Source organism: Hemitrygon akajei, chromosome 22, assembly GCF_048418815.1.
Source record: "Hemitrygon akajei chromosome 22, sHemAka1.3, whole genome shotgun sequence".
NCBI lineage: Eukaryota > Metazoa > Chordata > Chondrichthyes > Myliobatiformes > Dasyatidae > Hemitrygon > Hemitrygon akajei.
Genome location: NC_133145.1, coordinates 46785130 through 46805625, shown reverse-complemented (window position 1 = coordinate 46805625; position 20496 = coordinate 46785130). Strand labels below are relative to the sequence as shown.

General features: G+C 38.8%; 1 protein-coding gene across 3 annotated transcripts in view; it reads left to right on the top strand.

Moving 5' to 3' along the window:
• Nucleotides 1-20496, top strand: part of ccdc40 (coiled-coil domain 40 molecular ruler complex subunit) — a 78066-nt gene that overhangs the window by 27630 nt on the left and 29940 nt on the right. For all 3 annotated transcript variants that reach the window (XM_073026159.1, XM_073026157.1, XM_073026158.1), the window contains 5 exons: nucleotides 10585-10742; nucleotides 11813-11935; nucleotides 14552-14673; nucleotides 17160-17403; nucleotides 18686-18868. In XM_073026159.1, coding sequence (XP_072882260.1) covers nucleotides 10585-10742; nucleotides 11813-11935; nucleotides 14552-14673; nucleotides 17160-17403; nucleotides 18686-18868 — 830 coding nt within the window. The remainder of the gene's footprint in view (nucleotides 1-10584; nucleotides 10743-11812; nucleotides 11936-14551; nucleotides 14674-17159; nucleotides 17404-18685; nucleotides 18869-20496) is intronic.

Genomic DNA, 20496 nt, shown 5'->3' with positions numbered 1-20496 from the left:
GTGAGGACAGAAGCTTAATTTGGATGTTACATTTGAAAGCAGGTTAACTCAATCTGAGTAAAGACCAAGCAGGATATAGAGCTTTTTGTAGCTTTCGTTGTCTCAAAGTTAACCAAAGGGAATTGTCAGTGAGAATAAGAACAAAATCTCCAAATCCACAAAATCTAAAATGATGAAAATACTTATCATCTGTGTGAAGAGAAGCAGAGTCAGAGTTTCGGGTTGATGGGCTTTCATCAGAACTGGGAAGGAAACAAAAGGAGGTTGTTAAGCTGCAGGAAAGTTGTGGAGAGGAGCTGATTTTGATAGTGTAAAGCCAAGATGACCATAAAGATAAGCTTTAAACAAGATTATCAAAGACTGAATGGGGAGCAGTAATGGAGTGAATGATGGAGTTGTAAATTACAGAGCAGGAAGACATACCAGCAGAAATCAAGTTACCTGAAGTTGTCGAATTCAGTATTACGGAGAAGGCTACAATGTACCCAAGCAGAATATTGCTTACAGTACAGGAGACCACAGAGTTGTAAGTCAGGGTGGGATGGAGAATTAAAATGACAGGTAACAGCACAACATTGTCTCTGCAGGCTGAAGGCAGGTAAAGCAGTCACCTAATTTGTATAGCAAACATGAGGCACTTTCGCCAATCACCTTTCCAGCTCTTAGCTTCATCCCACCCCCTCCGGTCTTCTCCTATCATTTTGCATTTCCCCCTCCCCCAACTACTTTCAAATCTCTCACTATCTTTCCTTTCAGTTAGTCCTGATGAAGGGTCTTGACCCGAAACGTCAACAGCGCTTCTCCCTATAGATGCTGCCTGGCCTGCTGTGTTCCACCAGCATTTTGTGTGTGTTGTCACCTAATTTGTATTTTGATTCTTCGATGCACTGAAGACCACATTGTGATGTAGTACGCTATGTTGGAAGAAATAGGAGTGAGATGCTGCATCATTTGGAAAGGCTGTTTGAATTGTTGGATGGTGGGAGGGGAATAAGTGAAAGGACAAGTATTACATTATCAGTGGTTTCTTGGAAAATGTGGATCATCCAGGTACATTTATGGACAATATACAAAAATAGTGGAGGGATAATCAGCAAATGTGGACTTGTCCCATGACTTATCCATGTCACCATGGATAATAAAGGAGGACAAGAATGAAGATGAATGGATCTAATCAATAAGTAGCAATTAGATTAGTATTTAGACTAATAGAGGAAAAGAAAATTAAAAGAAGATTTAAAAAATCTTCTGTTTATACATACAGTTGAAAAGAGGTCAGTGGTGGCGGTTTTCATGACACAATAACATGTGATTTTTTTTTCCCAACTTCAGTGAGTACGTGAACAGAAGTAAATGTAGGATGAAACATTCACAGCATCAGAGAATCAAGCTACAAAAGCTCAAAGAAAACTAATCTCAGTTGTATTTATTAAATTGGAAAAGTTTGGAACCAAAGGTAGAAAAAGAGATGGTGGCAGGGTTTTGAATATGTCTGACTTCTTATAGTTTTTCCATTGGTGTGACGGTTATGTTGGAAGAGCTTATAAAATAAGAGCTATTTATCTCTGACAGTTCTGAGGTTTGTACAAAATTGAGAATAATGAATTTGGCTCAAAAAATGGAGCTGAATTTTCTTCCTAGAATTTTAATAATGAATGAAATTTGGATACTTCCAAAGAGAAGATGAAGTACTCATGATAAATCAACTGATAAAGTCAATGTAGAAAGGAAAGTGCTGTAGTTTATTTTTATTTTAATGTATTTCCAAATTTGCTGACAATACAGAGCTATGTACCTGTATGTGCAAAGGAAGCAGAGAGGCTTTAGGGAGATACAGGCAAGTTATGTGAAATTCATTCAACTATTCAATTCACTTTACTTTCCTTAAGGAACTTTGTGTAGTGCTAAGGCAACATCACAGAACTTTAGATACACAACACAGTACGAGTCTTTCAAAGGACTTCGTTACTAGCGATGTTAGAGCTACAGAACGGTAGTCATTATTGCAGGTGGGATTGCTCTTCTTGGGAACTGAGCATATGATGGCAGTTTTCCAAATGGTTGATATGGAATGTTCAAACAGAGAGCAGTTGAGCATAGAAGGGTAAGGATATAACATGTGAAATATAATGTAGAAAATTGTGAGGTCATCCACTTTGATAGAAAAAGAATAGAAACATGAATAGCTTATAAATATTGAGAGTTTGAATTTGTTCAGAAGAACCTGGGTGTCCTTATACATGAACTATTAGGAAGTTCATGTACAGGAAAGCACATGCTGTGCTGGCCACGCTTGCAGGAGGATTTCAGTATAAATGAGATGTCTTGTTCCAGTTACTTCAAGGATTGTTTTACAGATTTGGTCTCCTTACCCTCGGAAGAATATATACATGATAAAGGGAATGAAGTGAAGATTAACTAGATTCCTCCAGTGGACGATTTGTCATGTGATGACAAGAATGTGCCATGATCCCGTGAAGTACAGTAACTTATCACAGGATTTGACAGTAAATGGCAGGAATGAACTTTTTCTTGGCTGGGATAATGAGAACCAGGATTGACAGGACAAAGATGAGAAAAATCTTATTAAAGGGACTTGGAATTCTTTAGTATTCTGTACCAGAGCAGGGAGATGGAAACAAAAGTGATAGATCAGAGGATGGAGCAGTTGATGTAAAAATAGATGGAGCATGTAGAGAGACTGTGAGGAAGGATAAGCAGTGGACAGGGCATAATACCAGTTAGTTGGATGGGTTGAAAAGTGTTTTACTATGAAACTATCATGAGCAACGGTGATGAATTTAGAGTAAGGATCAGAATGTAGAATCATGAAGTGGTGGTCATTACAGAAACTTGGCTGTCACAAGAGTAGCAAAGGCTGATAGATGTTCAGGGATTTAGATATTTCAAAAAGGACAGAGAGGGAGGTAAATGGGGAAGTGGCATAGCAAACTGGGTAGTACAACCTGGAGGATATTATGAAAAGATTGTCTACTGAGTCAATTTGAGTGGAAGTCAGAAACAAGAAGGAGTAATCATTATATTAGGAGTATCCTAGACTTCACCCCCCCCCCACCCCAGTAGCAACAGAGGCACTGAGGAACCGATCAGGAGGCAACTTATGAAAAGATGCAAAAAAATAACAGGATTATTGTCATGAGTGACCTCAACTTACCTAATATCGATTGGCACTTTCTCAGTGCAAAAGGTTAAATGGGACAGAATTTGTCCAGTAGGAGTTCCTGACACAACACGGAGATAGTCTGACTAGAGGAGAGGCTATACTTGATCTGCTAGAAGGCAATGAACCAGGTCAGGTGACAGACCTCTCGATAGGTGAGCATTTCAAGACAGTAAATTCAACTTCCTGACCATTACTGTATCCTTGGACAGGGATAAAAGCAGGCTGTATGGGATAGTATTTAATTTGAGGAGGGTGAATTATGATGCTATTAAGCAGAAAATTGTGGGCATAAATTGGGAACAGGTGCATTAATGGAAATGCACAACAGAAATGAGGAGGTTATTTAGGGAGCACTTGCATGTGGTTATGGATACATCTGTCACTTTGAGTTGGGGAAAAGGAAACATACTTGTGGTTTAAGAAACAAGGATCAGGCAGTACTCATGAGAGTAATAAGATAGCCAGTAAGGAGCTTAAGAATGGATTTGGGAGAGCTAGAATGTGACATGAGAAGGCCTTGGTGAGAAAGATTAAGGAGAACACGAAGGCTTTCTACATGTATGTGAAGACAGAAGGATGACTAGAATGATGGTAGGACTGATTAGGGTTAAAACAAGAAATGTGCCTGGAGTTGGAGTAGGTCGGGGAGGTCTACAAATGTGAAACAAATGCTTTGCTTCAGATTTCACCAGTGAGAGGAACTTTGGCAAATGTGAGTTCAGCGTAGTACAGGCTGATATGCTGGAAGATATTGAAGTTAAGAAAGAGGATATGCTGGAATATTTGAAAAACATTAGGATAGGTAAGTCCCCGGGGCTGGATTGGATATACCCCAGGTTACTACGGGAAGCAAGGGAAGAGATTGTTGTGATTTTTGGTGATGATCTTTGTTCCCTCATTGGCTATAGGAGTAACAGCAGAATATTGGAGAGTGACAAATATTACACCTTTTTTCAAGAAAGGTATTAGGGATAACCCCGAGGATTACAGACCAATGAGTTTTATGTCAGTGGTGGTCAAACTATTAGGGAAGATTCTTAGAGACAGGAGTTGTAAGCTTTTGGAGAAATATAGTCTGAATAGAGATAATCAGCATGGGTTTGTAAGAGGCAGGCCATGCCTCATGAGCCTGATTGAACTCATTAAGAAAATGACAAAGCAAGTGGATGAAGTGAGAACACAGGATGTGCCGTGTGTGAATTTTAGTAAGATGTTTGATAAGTTTCCCATGGTAAACTCAATTTGAAAGTCAGAAGACTTTGGATCCATGGAAATTTGGCTGTGTGGATGCATAATTAGCTTGCCTACAGAAGGCAGAGGGATGTAGTAGATGGAATGTATTTAGCCTGTTGGTCGGTTTTCCAATGGTGTTATTTTCTGGGACCCCTGCTCTTTGTAATTTTTATAAATCACTTGGATGAGGAAATGGAAGGGTGGGTTGGTAGGTTTGCAGCTGATATGAAGATTGGTGCTGTTGTGGATAGTGAAGAAACTTGTCATAGATCACAATAGGACTCTGATAAGATGAAGAGCTGGGCTGCGAAGTGGATGGAGTTCAATATAGAAAAATGAAGTAATTCACTTTGGACAATTAAACAGGGTTATTGGCAGGGTTCTTAACAGTATGGAGTAATGGAGGAATCTTGGAGTCCACATCCATAGATTAGATCCATTAAATTGCTAAGGTGGTTAAGAAGGTATATGGAGTGTTGGCCTTCATTGGTCAGGGGAATGAGCTGTTATGTAATGTTGAAACTTTATAAAATTCTGCTTAGACCACACTTGGAGTATTGTATTCAGTTCTGGTTGCCTCTGGAAATGATGTGGAAGCTTTAGAGAGGGGATTTCCCAGGATGCTGCCTGTACTAGGGAGCATATGTTATAAGGATAGGCTGAGAAAGCTTAGATTGAGTGGACAGCCATAGACTTTTTCTAGGGTGGAAAGGGCTAATAGAAGGGGGCATTATTTTAAGGGCATAAGATATAGGACTATAATTAGGCCATTCTGACCACTGAGTCTGCTCCACTATTCCATTATGGCAGATTGATTACCACCCTCAACCTCATTTTCCTGCCCTGACTAATCAAGAACCTATCAACCTCCGCTTTAATATACCCCATGACTTAGCTTCCACAGCCATCCGTGGTGACTTTCTATTCTGAGGCTGTGCCCTCTTGTCCTAGACTCCCCCAACATAGGAAGCATCCTCTCCCCATCCACTCTGTCTAGGCTTTCAACATTCGATAGGTTTCAATGAGATTTCCCCCCCCCCCACCCCCCATTCTTCTAATCTCCAGAGAGTACAAACCCAGAGCCATCAAACACTCCTCATGCATTGCCTTTTAACCTTTTCGTTCCTGGAATCATTCTCAAGAACTTCTTCCAGACCCTCTCTGATGCCAGCACATCTTTTCGTAGATAAGGGGCCCAAAACTGCTCTCAGTACTTCAGGTACAGTCTAATCAATGACTTGTAAAGCCTCAACATTACATCATTGCTTCTATACTCTAGTCCTCTCAAAATGAATGCCAGCATTGCATTTGCCTTCCTTACTACTGACTCAACTTGCAAGTTAACCTTTAGGGAATCCTGTACATGGTTTCCAAGACCCTTTGCACCTTGAATTTGTGAATTTTATGCCTGTTTAGAAAATAATGTACGCCTTTATTCCTTCTACCAAGTGCATGATGAAACACTTTCCTACAGTATATTCCATCTGCCACTTCTTTGCCCATTCTCCCAAACTGTTTGTCCTTTTACTGTCATGCTACTTCCTCAACACTACCTGCCCTTCATCTTTTTTTGCATCATCTGCAAACTTGACCACAAAACCATCAATTCTGTTATCCAAGTCATTGACATCTGATGTGAAAAGAAACAGTCCCAACACTGACCTCTGCAGGACACCACTAGTCACCAGCAGCCAACCAGAGAAGACGATTTTTATTCCCACTCTTTGTCTCCTGCCAATAGCCAATCTTCAATCTATGCTAGTATCTTTTCTGTTATACCATGGACTCTTATCTTGTTAAGCAGCCTCGTGTATGGCTCCTTGTCAAAGGCCTTCTGAAAATCTAGGTATACAACTTTCACTGAGTTTCCTTTGTCTATCCTGCTTGTTATTTCCTCAAAGAATTCCAATAGGTTTGTCAGGTAGGATTTCCACTTAAGAAAACCATGCTGACTTTTGCCTACTTTATCATGTGCTCTGAGTATCCTACAACCTCAGCGTTAAAAATTGACGCTTCCTAAACACTGAATTCAGGCTAACTGGCCTATAATTTCCTTACTTCTGACTCTTTTCTTGAAAGGTGGAGTGATATTTAAAATTTTCCAATCCTCCGGAACCATTCCAGAATCTAGTGATTCTTGAAAGATCATTACTAATGCTTCCCAATCTCTTCAGCCACCTCTTTCTGAACCCTGCGGTGCAGTCCATCTGGTTCAGGTGACCTATCTACCTTAAGAGTTTTCATCTTCCTAAGCACCTTCTTCTCCTTAGTAATAGCAACTGCACTCACTTCTGCCCCCTGACCCTCTCGAATTTCTGAATCCTGTGTTTTCCACAGTGAAGACTGACGCAAAATATCTAAGTTCGTCCACCATTTCTTTGACCCCATTGCCACCTCTTCAGCGTCATATTCCAGTGGTCCAATATTCACTCTCTTATCTCTTTTACTCTTTATTTATCTGAAAATACTTTTGGTATCTTCTTTTATATTATTGACTAGCTTGCCTTCATATTTTGTATTTTCTCTCCTTATGGCTTTTTTAGTTGTCTTCTGTTGGTTTCAAAATACTTCTCAGTCCTCTAACTTCCCACTAATTTTTGCTTTATTATATGCCCTCTCTTTTGCTTTAATGCTATTTTTGATTTCCTTGACTGCTACGGTAGCATCATCCTCCCTTTAGTGTACTTCTTCATCTTTGGGATGTATCTATCTTGCACCTTCCGAATTGCTCCTGGAAACTCCAGTCACTGCTGTTCTGCCATCATCCCTGCTAGTGTCCCCTTCCAATCAACTTTGGACAGCTCTTTTCTTATGCATCTATAATTCTCTTTACTCCTCTGTAATACTGATAATACTAGTACATCTGACTTCAGCTTCTCCCTCTCAAACTGCAGATGAAACGCTATTGTATTATGATCACTGTTTCCTAACAGTTCCTTTACCTTCAACTCCCTAATCAGGTCTGATTCATTACATAAAACCCAATTCAGAATTGCCTTTCCCCTTGTGGGCTCAACCACCAGCTGCTCTAAATAGCCATCTTGCAGGTAGTCTACAAATTCCATCTCTTGGGATCCAGCACCAACCTGATTTTTCCCAATCTACCTGCATGTTAAAATCCCTCATGACTATTGTAACATTACACTTTTTACATGCTTTTTATATTTCCCATTGTAATTTGTACTCCACATCCTGGCTATTGTTCTGCATGTAACTCCCAACAAGGTGTTTTCAGCCTTGCAATTTCTTAACTCTACCCACAGGGATTCTACATCTTCTGATCTCATGTCACCTCTTTCTAATGATTTTATTTTATTTTTTATCAACAGAGCTACCCCACCTCTCTGTCTACCTGCCAGTCCATTTGATATAGTGTGTATCCTTGGATATTAAGCTCCCAACTATGATCTTCTTTCAGCCATGTCTCGGTGATGCTCACTTTTTAACCTGCCAATCTCTGTGTTACAAGATCTTATCGTGTGTACTATGTGCATTCAAATATGACAGCTTCAGTCCTTCATTCATCATTTTACTTAGTCACTTATTTTACATTCATCACTTTACTTTCTGATTTTACTTCGATGTTATATTTCAACTCATCCCACTGACTGCAATTTTGCTCTATCATCTGCCTGCCCTTCCTCACGTTCTCACTACACACTGCATCTACTTGTATACCAACTGCCCTATCTTTAGCTATATCACTCTGGTTCCCATTTTTCTGCCAAATTAGTTTAAATCCTCCCCTACAGCTCTAGCAAATCTACCTGCAAGGATATTGGTCCACCTTGGGTTCAGGTGCAACCCGTCCTTTTTGTACAGGTCATGCACTCCCCAGGTGAGATCCCAATAGACCCTAAATCTGAAACCATTTATCAGCCACACATTCATCTGCCAAATCATCCTATTCTTACCGCCACTGGTGCATGACAAAAGCAGCAATCCAGAGATTGCTACCCTGGATGTCCTGGTTTTCAGCTTTCTACCTAACTCCCTTTGTTTTCTTTTCCTGACCTCCTCTCTTTTCCTACCTATGTTGTTTCTTGCTCCTTTTCACACTTTGTGGTGCATCGGGTGGCATTTTGCTGTTTACATAGCATTTGACTTTTTTTTAACGAGGTCGACTTGCTCTCTCGATGCTCAACCCAGCATGGATGGAAAGTGTGCAAGGAGCTAGCCGGATCTGAACTTGGGACCATTCGCCTCAAAGTTTGGTGCTGATGCCACTACACCTTAAGCCAGCTTACCTATGTCGCTGGTACAATATATACCACAACTTGCAGCTGCTCACTCTCCTCTTTAGAATGCTGTGGACCCAATCTGAGACATCCCTGACCCTGGCACTAGGGAGGCAACGTACCATTGGAGTGTCTCTTTCACATCCACAGAATCTCCTGTCTGCTCCTCTAACTATGGAATCCCCTATCACTACTGCTCTCCTCTTCTCTTCTGCTGCCTACCCTTTTGAGCCATATACCCAAAATCAGTACCAGAGACCTGACCACTGTGGCTTTCCTCTGCTAGATCATCTTCCCCAACAGTATCCAAAGCAGTATACCTGTTATTGAGGGGAATGGCCACAGGGGTACTCTGCACTGACTGCCTATCCCCTTTGCTCTCTTCTGACAGTCACACAGTTACCTGTATCCTGCACCTTGGGTGTAACTACCTCCCTATATCTCCTGAATGTTCAGCCAGTTCAATCTCCAATTCATTAGCGGAGTCTGGAAAAAAAAGGTGATTGGAGTAAAGTATAGTTGGGCTGTTGGAGGTAGTTTTTTTTCACACAGATTTGTTAATGCGTGGAATGCACTGCCAGGGCGGTGGTGGAAGCAGATACATTAAGGACATTTAAGAGACTCTTGGAGAGGCATGTAGATCAAAGAAAAATGGAAGTCTTTGGAGGAGGGAAGGGTTAGATTGATATTAGAGCAGATTAAAAGTACAACATCACAGGATGAAGGACCTGTATTGTGCTATACTGTTACAGTACATGACATGAATACTCAGTTTCTGTATATCCAAGAAATAATTTGATAGATTTTTAGATGGTAAGTCAATCTACAGACATGTATTGTTCACTTGTCATATGATTGGAAGAGCAGACAAAATAGGCTGAATGACTATCTCCTACTTCTCTTTCTTATGTATAATGAAGCTAACCTATTTCTAATTTACTATAAAACTAATTTTAAAAACCAAATGTCTGTCACAGAATTCTGTGAATTTAAAAACTAATAACTTCATGGATGCAGCATGTAGAATTGAATGCATTTTTGTAAAAGGTGTATTCCAGTTTACTGCAAACAAATATAGATACTTCTATGAAATTCATGAAATTCTGTGTCAACATTTAAAAGTAAACCTTTTGTAAATATTAAACATTTAACACTATGATGTTTGATTTGTTTAACAGATTAGATAGCTGCAGGTAGGTCATATTCTGTACCATGCAAGGAAAAATCTTTTAATGTTCTCAGCTGTATGGCACACTCAATTTAGTCATTGTATTGTATAGTAACTCCTTTTATTTGAAAAAAATGCATGAATATATTTCATCATATGATATTTCTCTCTTTAATTAGATAATTCACTAGCTGGAAAAAAGGTGTCAACCCTGTTGACTCATTAATTTTAATTTGTAATAAATAGGTTACCGGAAATATTAGAAGACAATAAGTTAGAAATCTGTTGTATATGTGAAATGTATAACACTTTAAATTGGAAAAACAGTGTTCAAATCACATATATTAAAACAATTCTTGTTTGTATGCATACAACAGAGGATACCTTCTAATGCTAACATTTTGCAAGTTAAACATTAATTGTGTTAAACATTAATTCCAAAATTAGAGTAGTAATACTTAAATCAAAAATTGCTTATTTCTATGTATTCTTCCTGTCTTTAATAGCTTATTGCCCAAATTCCTGTCCAACCGTGAGTTTGAATAATCATTTAATTTGTTTAGGATTTAGGCTTGAAATACTTTGTTGTAGCTTTGAAATATTCAATTTTTTCCCCTGAATGTTAACAATAGTTTCAATCCATTGTGAAGACAGAGTACATAGCCTTGGTTAATGGAAAATAGAAAATATACAGTGGAGCTTGCTGCTCTAAGGGTGGACTTGATAGCAAATGTTGATGTAATTATGTAATCTTATTGTAGTATCCCAACTGCAAACGGATGTTGAAGATATTGCACTGCGGCATTTCTATGTGACCAACTTACAACAGGATATGTGTTCTGACGTCATGGTGATGAAGCGTGCTACAGAAAAGTTGGAGGCTGAAAAACTACAGGCAACAAAGCTGAAACAGAAGCAGGTACAGCAGATCACAGATCTTTCATGGTAGTTAGCTCTGAGAGAATGTTGGATCCCTTCATCCCTTCATTGCGAGTGTGTGCATGCCCAGAAAATAGGAAGGAATGCACCCATATTACTTGGCCCATCAAGCATCTCTTGTGTTTCTGTATTAGAACCTACACATTTCATTTAGCCTGAACAAGTTCCTAATGGGGTAAGCAGATGGGTAGTTTGTGAGATGATACACCCTTTCCACAGGACTTCTCTGTGTCCTGGCAGAGGGTTCGAGGTTCTCAACACCATTAATATTTCTCCCCTATCTTGCGCCATCATGGTCCAGAGATTTCCAAGAGCCAGTTGGGATGTTACTTTGCTTTGAGGGGTTGAATATCTCCTTGAATCACTCCAGACCATGGAATAGAGTGTTTGGCAGTTGATGTGTGATTTTTGGGGCCTATCCAATGTAGCTGACCAAGTGTAATAGGGGCCCAATCCTGGGGGTGATGACCTGGGAGAAGTCATTGATATTGATTTACTAATCCTTCTCATAAATTTGAAGGATTTTTCAGACACAACATTTGTGATATCCTTCTAGTGCTTTGAGTATCTGCTGTAAATAGTCCAGGTCTTAAAAATATATAGGAGGGCAGGAGTTACTTCTGCCCAGTGGACCATACATTTTTGCAGGTTTATAGTTTTTATCTTCAGATACCCTTTTCCTTAATTGAACAATTTGCTGGTGAATTAAAGGCCATCATGTTTTCAACTGGCCAACAAGAAGAAAATGTCACTTTATTTTTGTGGGAATGACAGGCATACGAGTTTTAACCTTGGCTACTTGAAATTAGTGGAGCCACACTTGCTCCTGATTCACCACCCAACACCCTTCTTCCCACTACACCATATGGAAAGAGTATCCTGATTTATTCCTTATCCAAATGTTGAAATAAACATTATTTGGTTGATTCTATTTATGGTATCTTATACTGTTGGGCTCCAAATGGGTCTCTCAGAAAGTAAAAGTTATAATACAAATGTAGTGTGTTATAAAACTACCTTGTGAAAACAGTAACAATATTTGTGCTTTAGGACATGTTTGTAGACCGTTTGGTATCTCAACTGGATACATTGCGAGAACAAATTGCAGTGTATGAAGCCCAGTATAAAGCACAAGCAGAAGAAACAAAAGCAGCAAGGAATACAGTAGCAGAGGTGAGAGAATAATCCTTAATGTACCTACAACCATCTTCAGTTTGCATCAGATTTACTTTGTATGAAGTCACTGTTGTATTTTTTAAAAACTTGGCACTTTTGACATTGGTGTAGTCAAAAAGAGTAATCTTAATATCCTGTATTTTTGAATTTTTTAAAATTGGATTTCACTTATAAATTCCCAGTTTCTTTTGTAAATATTATTCATTTCACTAGATTTTTCCATTTTTAAATTAGATTAACAAAAATCCAATGATAGGTGTGATCATGCAAGGCTCCGGGAGCTGTCTCCTGATTGAATGAGAGAGTGAGAAGGACAGTACACCAGTCTCTTTTGCCCTTGGCAATAAGGTTGTACTGTTGGTTTAAGAGGAGGTTGAGAAAGTGTTCACGCCGTTAAAATGTATTTTACAAGCTACTGAAAGTGGGTAGTCCATAACCCTTTTATAATACGTAATTAGGATTTTTAAGACAATACAGTATGTGATGAAGGAGGCATATGGCATACTTTCCTTCATAGGTCAGGATGCAGGATAGAGGAGTTGGGATGCTTTTTATTTTATTCTTTTTATTTTAGAGATACGGCACAGACCAGGTCCTTCTGGCCCAACGAGCTTGTGCTGCCTTGCAACCCACCTATTTAACCCCAGCCTAATGACAGAAAAATTTACAATGGCCATCTAACCTAATAACAGTATGTCTTTGTGCTGTGGGAGGAAACCGGTGTATCCGAAGGAAGTACACACGCACATAGGAAGAATGCTCAAACTTTCTTACAGAGGACGCTGGAATTGAACTCAAAACTCTGATGCCCTCTGTAATAGCATCACACTGAGTACTATGCTACCATATGTTACGCTGCAGCTTTGCAGAACACTGTTTAGGCCGAACTTTAGGTATTGTGTGCCACTCTGGTCACCACGCTGGAGGAAGGATATGAATGTGTTGGGGAAAAAATGCAGAGATGGTTCATCAGATTGTTGCTTGAATTAGAAGATTTTAGTTATGGGTGGTGTTTAGGTAGATTGGACTTCTTTTCCTTGGAGCAAGGGAGACTGAAGATACATGTAAGAGGCAGAGATAACATAGACAGTCAGAATCTTTTCTCCATGGTAGAGCTATCAAAAATAAGCATGCAAGGTAGGAGGAATGAGTTTTAAAGGGAGCCTAAGGGGTAAGTTCTTTTACACAGTGAGGTTGATATCTGGAATGTGCTGCCAGAGGAGGTGCTGGAAAGAGATATAATCATGTTTAAGAGACATTCAGTTCTTTTCAAGTTTTAAGTTGCGTGCGTTCAGTCTCTGTTATGAAGAATAGAGCAGGAACAAATGAACCATTTTTTTCCTCAGAAGGCTGAGACTATTGGCATGCTGTAGGAATTGATACTGGGGACCTAGCTATTCACAAAATGTAGGTATTATTTCAATGAGGTGATTTCAGAGGGACATCAGGAACTATTGTGTACTGAAGGCCATATATCCAAGTTTGTTGAAGATGCACAGCTAAGTGGCTGTGAGCTGTTTGCTAAGGCCCCAGGGAGATATAGCCAGGTCTTATGAATTGGTAAGGACATGGTAAAAGCAATACGTACAATATAGAAATATGTGAGGTCATCCAGTCTGATAGCAAAAAAGTAGAATGGTCAAATACTTTCTAAAAAGGTGATAGTTTGAAAGTTTTGACATTTAGGGAAGCCATGTGTCCTTGAATGTGACTCACTGAAATATAACAGAATTTGAAACTAGCAATGAAGAAATTAAGTGTTATGCTTCCTATATTTGCAGACGATACCTTGCTCCAATTGCAAAGGACTCCAGTGAAACCATAAATGAATATGTATGGTTTTCCTACCTTTGGGAGGTCTGGTCTTCCTATCTTTAGAACAGAGGTTCCCAACCTTTTTTATGCAATGGACCAATGCCAGCAAGCGAAAGGTCCATGGACCCTAGGTTGGGAATCCCTGCTTTAGAAGGATGTACATGTAAATAAGGGAGTGCAGCAATGGTTCCTAAGGTGATTCCTGTGATTGGGTTCAAGTGATCTTTTGAGGAGAGGTTAAGCAGATAGCAAGTTTGAAAGAGTGAGGGGTGATAATGTTGAAGTATACAAAATTCTTATTGGATATTGGAGGATAGATACAGACATTATATTTCCCTTGACTATTCTGTGTTCAACCAGAGGCAGTAATCTCAAACAAAGTAAACCATTCAAGACAAGAATGAGAAAACATTTCTTAACCCAGAGGTTTGTGAATCTTTGGAATTCACAATTTCCATGGGATCTTTGAAATTATTCACCTAAGAGGGCTGTGGAGCTGTGATCATAGTGTGTGTTCAGGAATTAATTGATTAGATTTTTAGATATTAAGAGAATCATAGGATATAGGGTTTGAAGGAAATGGTGCTGTGCTAGTCATAATCTTATTGAATGACAAAGCAGACACTCAGGACCAGATCATCTCCTGTTGCTTCCATTTCTTATATTTTGACTGCTGTGTAAATTTTAATGTTGGGAATTCTTACATAATTTCATCCAAGATCAAAGTCTTGTTTTACTTTTTCTGATATTTAATTACAGCATTCTTCTTCTTCTTGAATTTGTCAAATAAATTCCTAGGCCAGCATGGAAATTGTGGCAATCAACCTCGAGAAGAAGCAATTATTAGAGCAATGGAGGAGTAGTCTAATTGGAATGCAGAAACGTGATGAGGTCTATGCTGCAATGCAGGAAGCTGTCAGGTAGGGGTTGGAATCCAGTTGATTTGTGATAACAGTTCAGAAAATTTCATTAGCTTGAATGACATAGTTATGTATTTTGTTTTGAGATATTGCGTTTAGCCCGTATAAGACTTCAAATATTTTTCAGCTCCTGACTTAGGTATAATGGATTCTGGTTAATTGGTCCGTCGGTTAATCAGGGCAGCTGTTTATTTGGGACAGCTCTTCAAGAGCAAAAACGAATTGAGAAAATTGCTGGGATTCCCTTCATTTATTTGAGATACCATGCCAATTAAGTGGAACAGGAGACTGTTGCTGAATAGTCTCAAACTAGTGTCAGTCATGTACACTTGTGTGGCTGTTATATACTACACCATGCTTAGAGCGAACGGCTTTTAAATAGCATCAGTTGCATATGTTTTTGTTCAAAAAGCAGTTATTTTTGTCAATGGAAGTTAATGAAAAATTTAGAGTTGTCTTACCACAATAAAGAAGACAATTAAAACAGTTTGATCACTACATTTTCAAGCATTCAGGCTTGGAAATGCCACAAACGGTCTGGAGTGAAAATGAAATGATTTCACTACTTCAAGTTAAGAACTACAAAGAATTTGAAGGTATTGACATTCATCTTGGATGTTAGAATGAAAATAAAAATTTGGAGGATGCAGTCATCGAAAACATTGTATGAAGTCAATCCATTATGTGCACTAGGTTTCTGCCATTAATTTTATTTATTTAGGGTCCATCAAAAGAACGCAGCAGCGTGTTGGTTGTCTGTCGTATCTGATGGTGACAGTGACACCTGTGCAGAAGAATTTTTAAAGTGGAAAAGCTGTTACACTAGGACAGTTCCACTCTCTTGATCTCAAAAGTCTGGGTCCAGTGGTACGAGTAATCATTCCAAACTGGGGTCTTCCACTGATTCCATATGCTATGACAGACATGCCCCTATTTCACCAGCCTGCCAACTACCCTCACCTGGTTTAGCTTGCCTGTCAAAGCAGTGTACCGGCGTGTGGCCACTTTCACATGCAAACAGCTATTTGAAGCCACAGGTAAAAGCTGAATGTCATGTGGACACCAAAGGTGAGTTAACTGCCTGAGAATGGATATGACAAGCCCCTTCACCAGAGGTGCTACCCCTCCCTGGATACCCCATACATGGCAGCATACACTGGATGAATTCCTCTATAGATCAGGAACTAAAACAGTTTGATAGTATTGTATTAGCATTGATAGTGTAACACTTACCCAACAGGCTGGTATATGTCTAGGAGAAAAGGAGATCCAGCCACTCACCAACCCCACCTCCCGTACACGCAGGTGCTGTGAGAATCAAGTTTATGCCGTGCGCACACACACAATATCAAACTCACACCAAATACCGTTATGGAATACACTTTAAAGATTTTACTAGAACTAAAAGAGTACTATGCAATACAATATATATGAAGGAAAAGAAAATAAAGTAAAAGGCACCAACTTAACAAAGTTCAGTCAGTTTAGTGCACATCGTTGGAGCTCAACCATCGAACCATTCGACCCCTCATCACTTTCCTCCGACCTCCACGTCCTCGCACCTGGAACCACCCCCGGTGGTCAACCGAGCAGTGCAGCGCACGTCCACCTTCCTCGGCGTCTCCTTCCCGCCTCCCCTGAAAAGACCACAAAACCCCCAAGCTCCCAGCCTCACAAGACAAAATAACATTCCCCATTGGTTAAAAAATGAATACAATCCCCATATCAGCAAGTCCAAAGCTAAACAACTGCGAGAGAAAACACTTATCAAACATTAAAGCATTCCTACTCTAGCAAACCAAAGAAGCCATTTTGATTAACATACACAGTACATTGTACAATAGTGTTCTAATTTGTTCTGTACTTCATTCAAATACATAACTTATTACTTAGTTTAATGATAGTTTGTCTTTTTCATACCTTTTTAACTATTTCTATGAAACTTCAGCTAATTGGGCCAAAAGGTACAGGTCCCATTGTGAACCAATTAATCAGAATCCAGTGCATCTGATTGAAGAGAATGATATTTGCTACTGTTATCATAGTTGTTTGCAGACATGATACATCAAGTGCATGGCTTTTTACTAAACTGGAATTACTTCTGTTTCTAGCCATAAGTATACTTGAGCTAGAAAAAACAGATCAAAGTTCAATACTAACTATTAGACACAGAATATCATGCAATTGCTATAAGCTTAGCAAAAAGATATTAATAGACCCATATATGTTAAATGTGCTCGCTTCCTATCTATTCCTACTTCTGTTGTGGAACTTATAAAATTTTTAAAAACACTCACAATACTATACTATATATGCATATTGCATCGTTCATAGTCAAGCTTTTTTAACTCTAGTGCATTTGCCAATCATTAACCTGTTAGCTCTCTAAATCTTTGATGTAAATCTTTAAACATAATTTTATAGCTTAGTTTTCTTTGTGCTACATTGTATGATTTTTTTCTAATGGTTTTATTATCTTTATTCAGACAGGCAAAGCAACAGGTAGAAACCTTGAAGACAGAAATACAGGCCTACAAAAAATTTATCATGAAGGAAGAAGAGCGGAATGAATCTCTCACCATGACTCTGAACAGATTGATGAATGACATTAACATGACCCAGAAACAGATTACACAGAATCTGGCAAAACAGGAAGGACTAAAGCAAGAATATAGCACCTACACTCGGACACTGCAGGAGACAGAACGCTTGCTCAACAAAGCTGCATTGGTAAGAGCATTGTCATCATGAATACTATTAATAGTTTAACATTGACAAGTTACCTCTGTATATTTTCTGGATTCTAATTATCAAATATTAACTGGTATTTGGTTTCAGGAAAGTGTGTTTCCATTTGAAAGTACAAAGCTAGTGCACCCTTTGATTTCAAGTTAATTTATCTCACCTGTTAATGGCTAATATTTTTAGTTATATTTTTTGCTATTTATATGTTCTTTTGAATCTGAGGCATTCAGCTGAAGTAGCATTAAAATTATTGATTCATTTCCTATGAACGGACCACTATTCCTAGTCCCCAAACCATGCTCTCACTGAGTTTGGAATCAGTGAGACTGGAGTGATATCTGAGACAGTCAAATGTTTATTAACTTAAAGTTGAATAATGAATCTAATTTTTCACAAGTGCTTTGAATATCAAAGGTTCATTTATTTTCAAAGTATACATTCTGAAATTCTTCTTGTCCAGATAGCCACAAAACCAAGAAACAAAAGAAAAGAATGGGAGCACGATCATCTACCCCCAAATACCCCACTCCCCACACACAAAAAACAAAGAGGCACATCGACCCCTAAATTCCCTTCCCCAGCACATAAAAAAACACAAGAAAGATCAGATGAAAAGCACAGAATATAAAAAAAACTATGAGTGAAAAAAAGTCTATAGTCCAAGTCCATATCCAAATCGCAAAAAAACTGGATCTCATTCTCAGGGCAGGCCTTTCCCTCTCCATAGCAGAGCAATCCCACCAGTGATAAAAAAGGTAGTCAGCCAGTTCTCAGCTTCTGCATTCACCTCAATGTTTCAATCTCCCTCATTGTTTTAATCGGTGAACAATTAAGCTTTAATTGGTGAAATGGAGTCGAACATTGGCTTGTGCCCTGTCCGGCAGCCTTTTCACCATGAGGTTCCTGCATGCCGTCTCTGTCTCCTGGAATCCTCTCATAAACACGCAAATGATCTCCTAACAGCAAATCATAGGCTCCAACAGTTCCAGAGTCACATTCAAGATGCAAAACAAATGTAAAAGACATAGAAGTGAAATATATGGTTTCATGATCTATTCAGAAGATGTCGACCAAAGGAGCATTGTGGACGGGTGCCATCTTGACTAAACGATAGATTTAAAACTAAAAGTACTAAAAATTAGTGGATCAATTATCTTTCAAATGAGAATGAAGAAAGGGCCTTTAAACCTTGGTTTTATCTTGACATAACTGTTCTGTTGAATTTTCAAAATACCAGATTTATAACTATCTCATATTTGATATTTAGGACAAGAGCATGCGCCAAAATGAGGTCAAAGCGTTGCTACTACAAACAGAAAAGGAATATGCAACAAAGGTAGAACTGGAAGACAAGATCATGGCAAAATTACAGAGTAAATTAACCATGAATCAGGCACACAATTACCTGAAAACCCTGGCTAACAAGCTTCAAATCCGAAAACGGCAGTTGGTAGGTATATTGATTGTTTATAAGTATTTACAATGCTACCCTGTAAAACATTTCCAATTGGTAATACAAAAAAACAGGAAAAATAATTATTTCCTCATTAGGTTTCATATACAAGAAAATAGCTCATGCCATTAGAGGACTTAGAGGATTGGCTAACCAATTTAAAAAAAAGTGTCAGGAATAATGGGACACTTCCACTTTGGCAGTCTGAAATGAGTGGGGTGCCACAGAGATCTGTATTAGGATCTTAACTTTTACAATCTATAGTTATGATTTTTTAGCTGCTAAAAACAAATTTGCTGAGAAAAATAGGTTGGAAAGCAAATTCTGATATGTAGCTGTGTATAGGTCAGGGAAGTGAGCAAACCTTTGGCAAAGATGTGGATCTGTGAAGTTATCCATTTTTGAAGGAAAATACAATGTCAGGATATTGTTTGAAGGAGAGCACAGTGATCTACCTATTCTGCATAGTTTTGATGTCATATAGTGATGGATTAGCTAATGTCCCTATTATTTCACCTTTGGCATGACGTCAGCTACAAATAAGTAGCTCCTTAATCCAAATGATACCTAAGCTCCGGAACCTGGGTCTTAGCACTCAGATCTGCAGCTGGATCTTCAACTTCCTCACAGACAGGACCCAGGCTGTAAAAATGGGGGACAAGCTCTCCTCTTCAATCACTCTGAACACCGGTGCCTCACACTGATATGGAAGTTGTCCTGTCCAAGACCGGAAGAAGCTGCAGAAGATCATGAACATAGCCCAGCACGTCACACAAACCAATCTTCCATCCTTGGACTCACTTTACATCGCAGGCTGTCGGAGCAGTGCTGCAAGGATAATCAAGGACATGACCCACCCAGCCAACACACTTTTTGTCCCTCTTCCCTCCGGGAGAAGGTTCAGGAGCTTGAAGATTCATACGGCCAGAATTGGGAACAGCTTCTTTCCAACTGTGATAAGACTGCTGAACGGATCCTGACCCAGATCTGGGCCATACCTTCCAAATATCTAGACCTTACTTTCCCCTTTCTATTTTCTAATTATGATTTATAATTTAAATTTTTATTATATTTACTTCAATTTGTACTTCAGGGAGCGTGAAGTGCAAAATCAAATATCACTGTGATGATTGTACACTCTAGTATCAATTGTTTGGTGACAATAAAGTAAAGTGGACATATATCCCAAAGCATTTTGGAACCAATTTATCACATGTACAGTTCAGGAGCAGGAATTTTGTAATCCGTGTTTTATTTAACTTCACAAAAATGTGAAAAATTTGATGATATTCTTGGATGTTGCATCTTTTTCTTGATTTTTAACTCAGTGAAATTTTTATGAAGGGCAGCCAGTTACATCATAAAAATCCTTTCAAATTAGTATATCTGTGTATCTCACTTGTTATTTTAGGCATCCATGTGGTCACTGTGTCATTCCTTTGTTGCTCTTGGAAAAAAGCTTGGAAGTTTATGGGTATAATTTTGCTTTTTCCCAATGTTGCACAAAGTGTTACTGAGAAATTAAATATAATTATGGGCTGCCTACATAATTAGGATCCTTTCTCACTCATGAGTACTTCATTCAATATTAACTGTTATCAAATCTACAAAAACTATGAAACAAT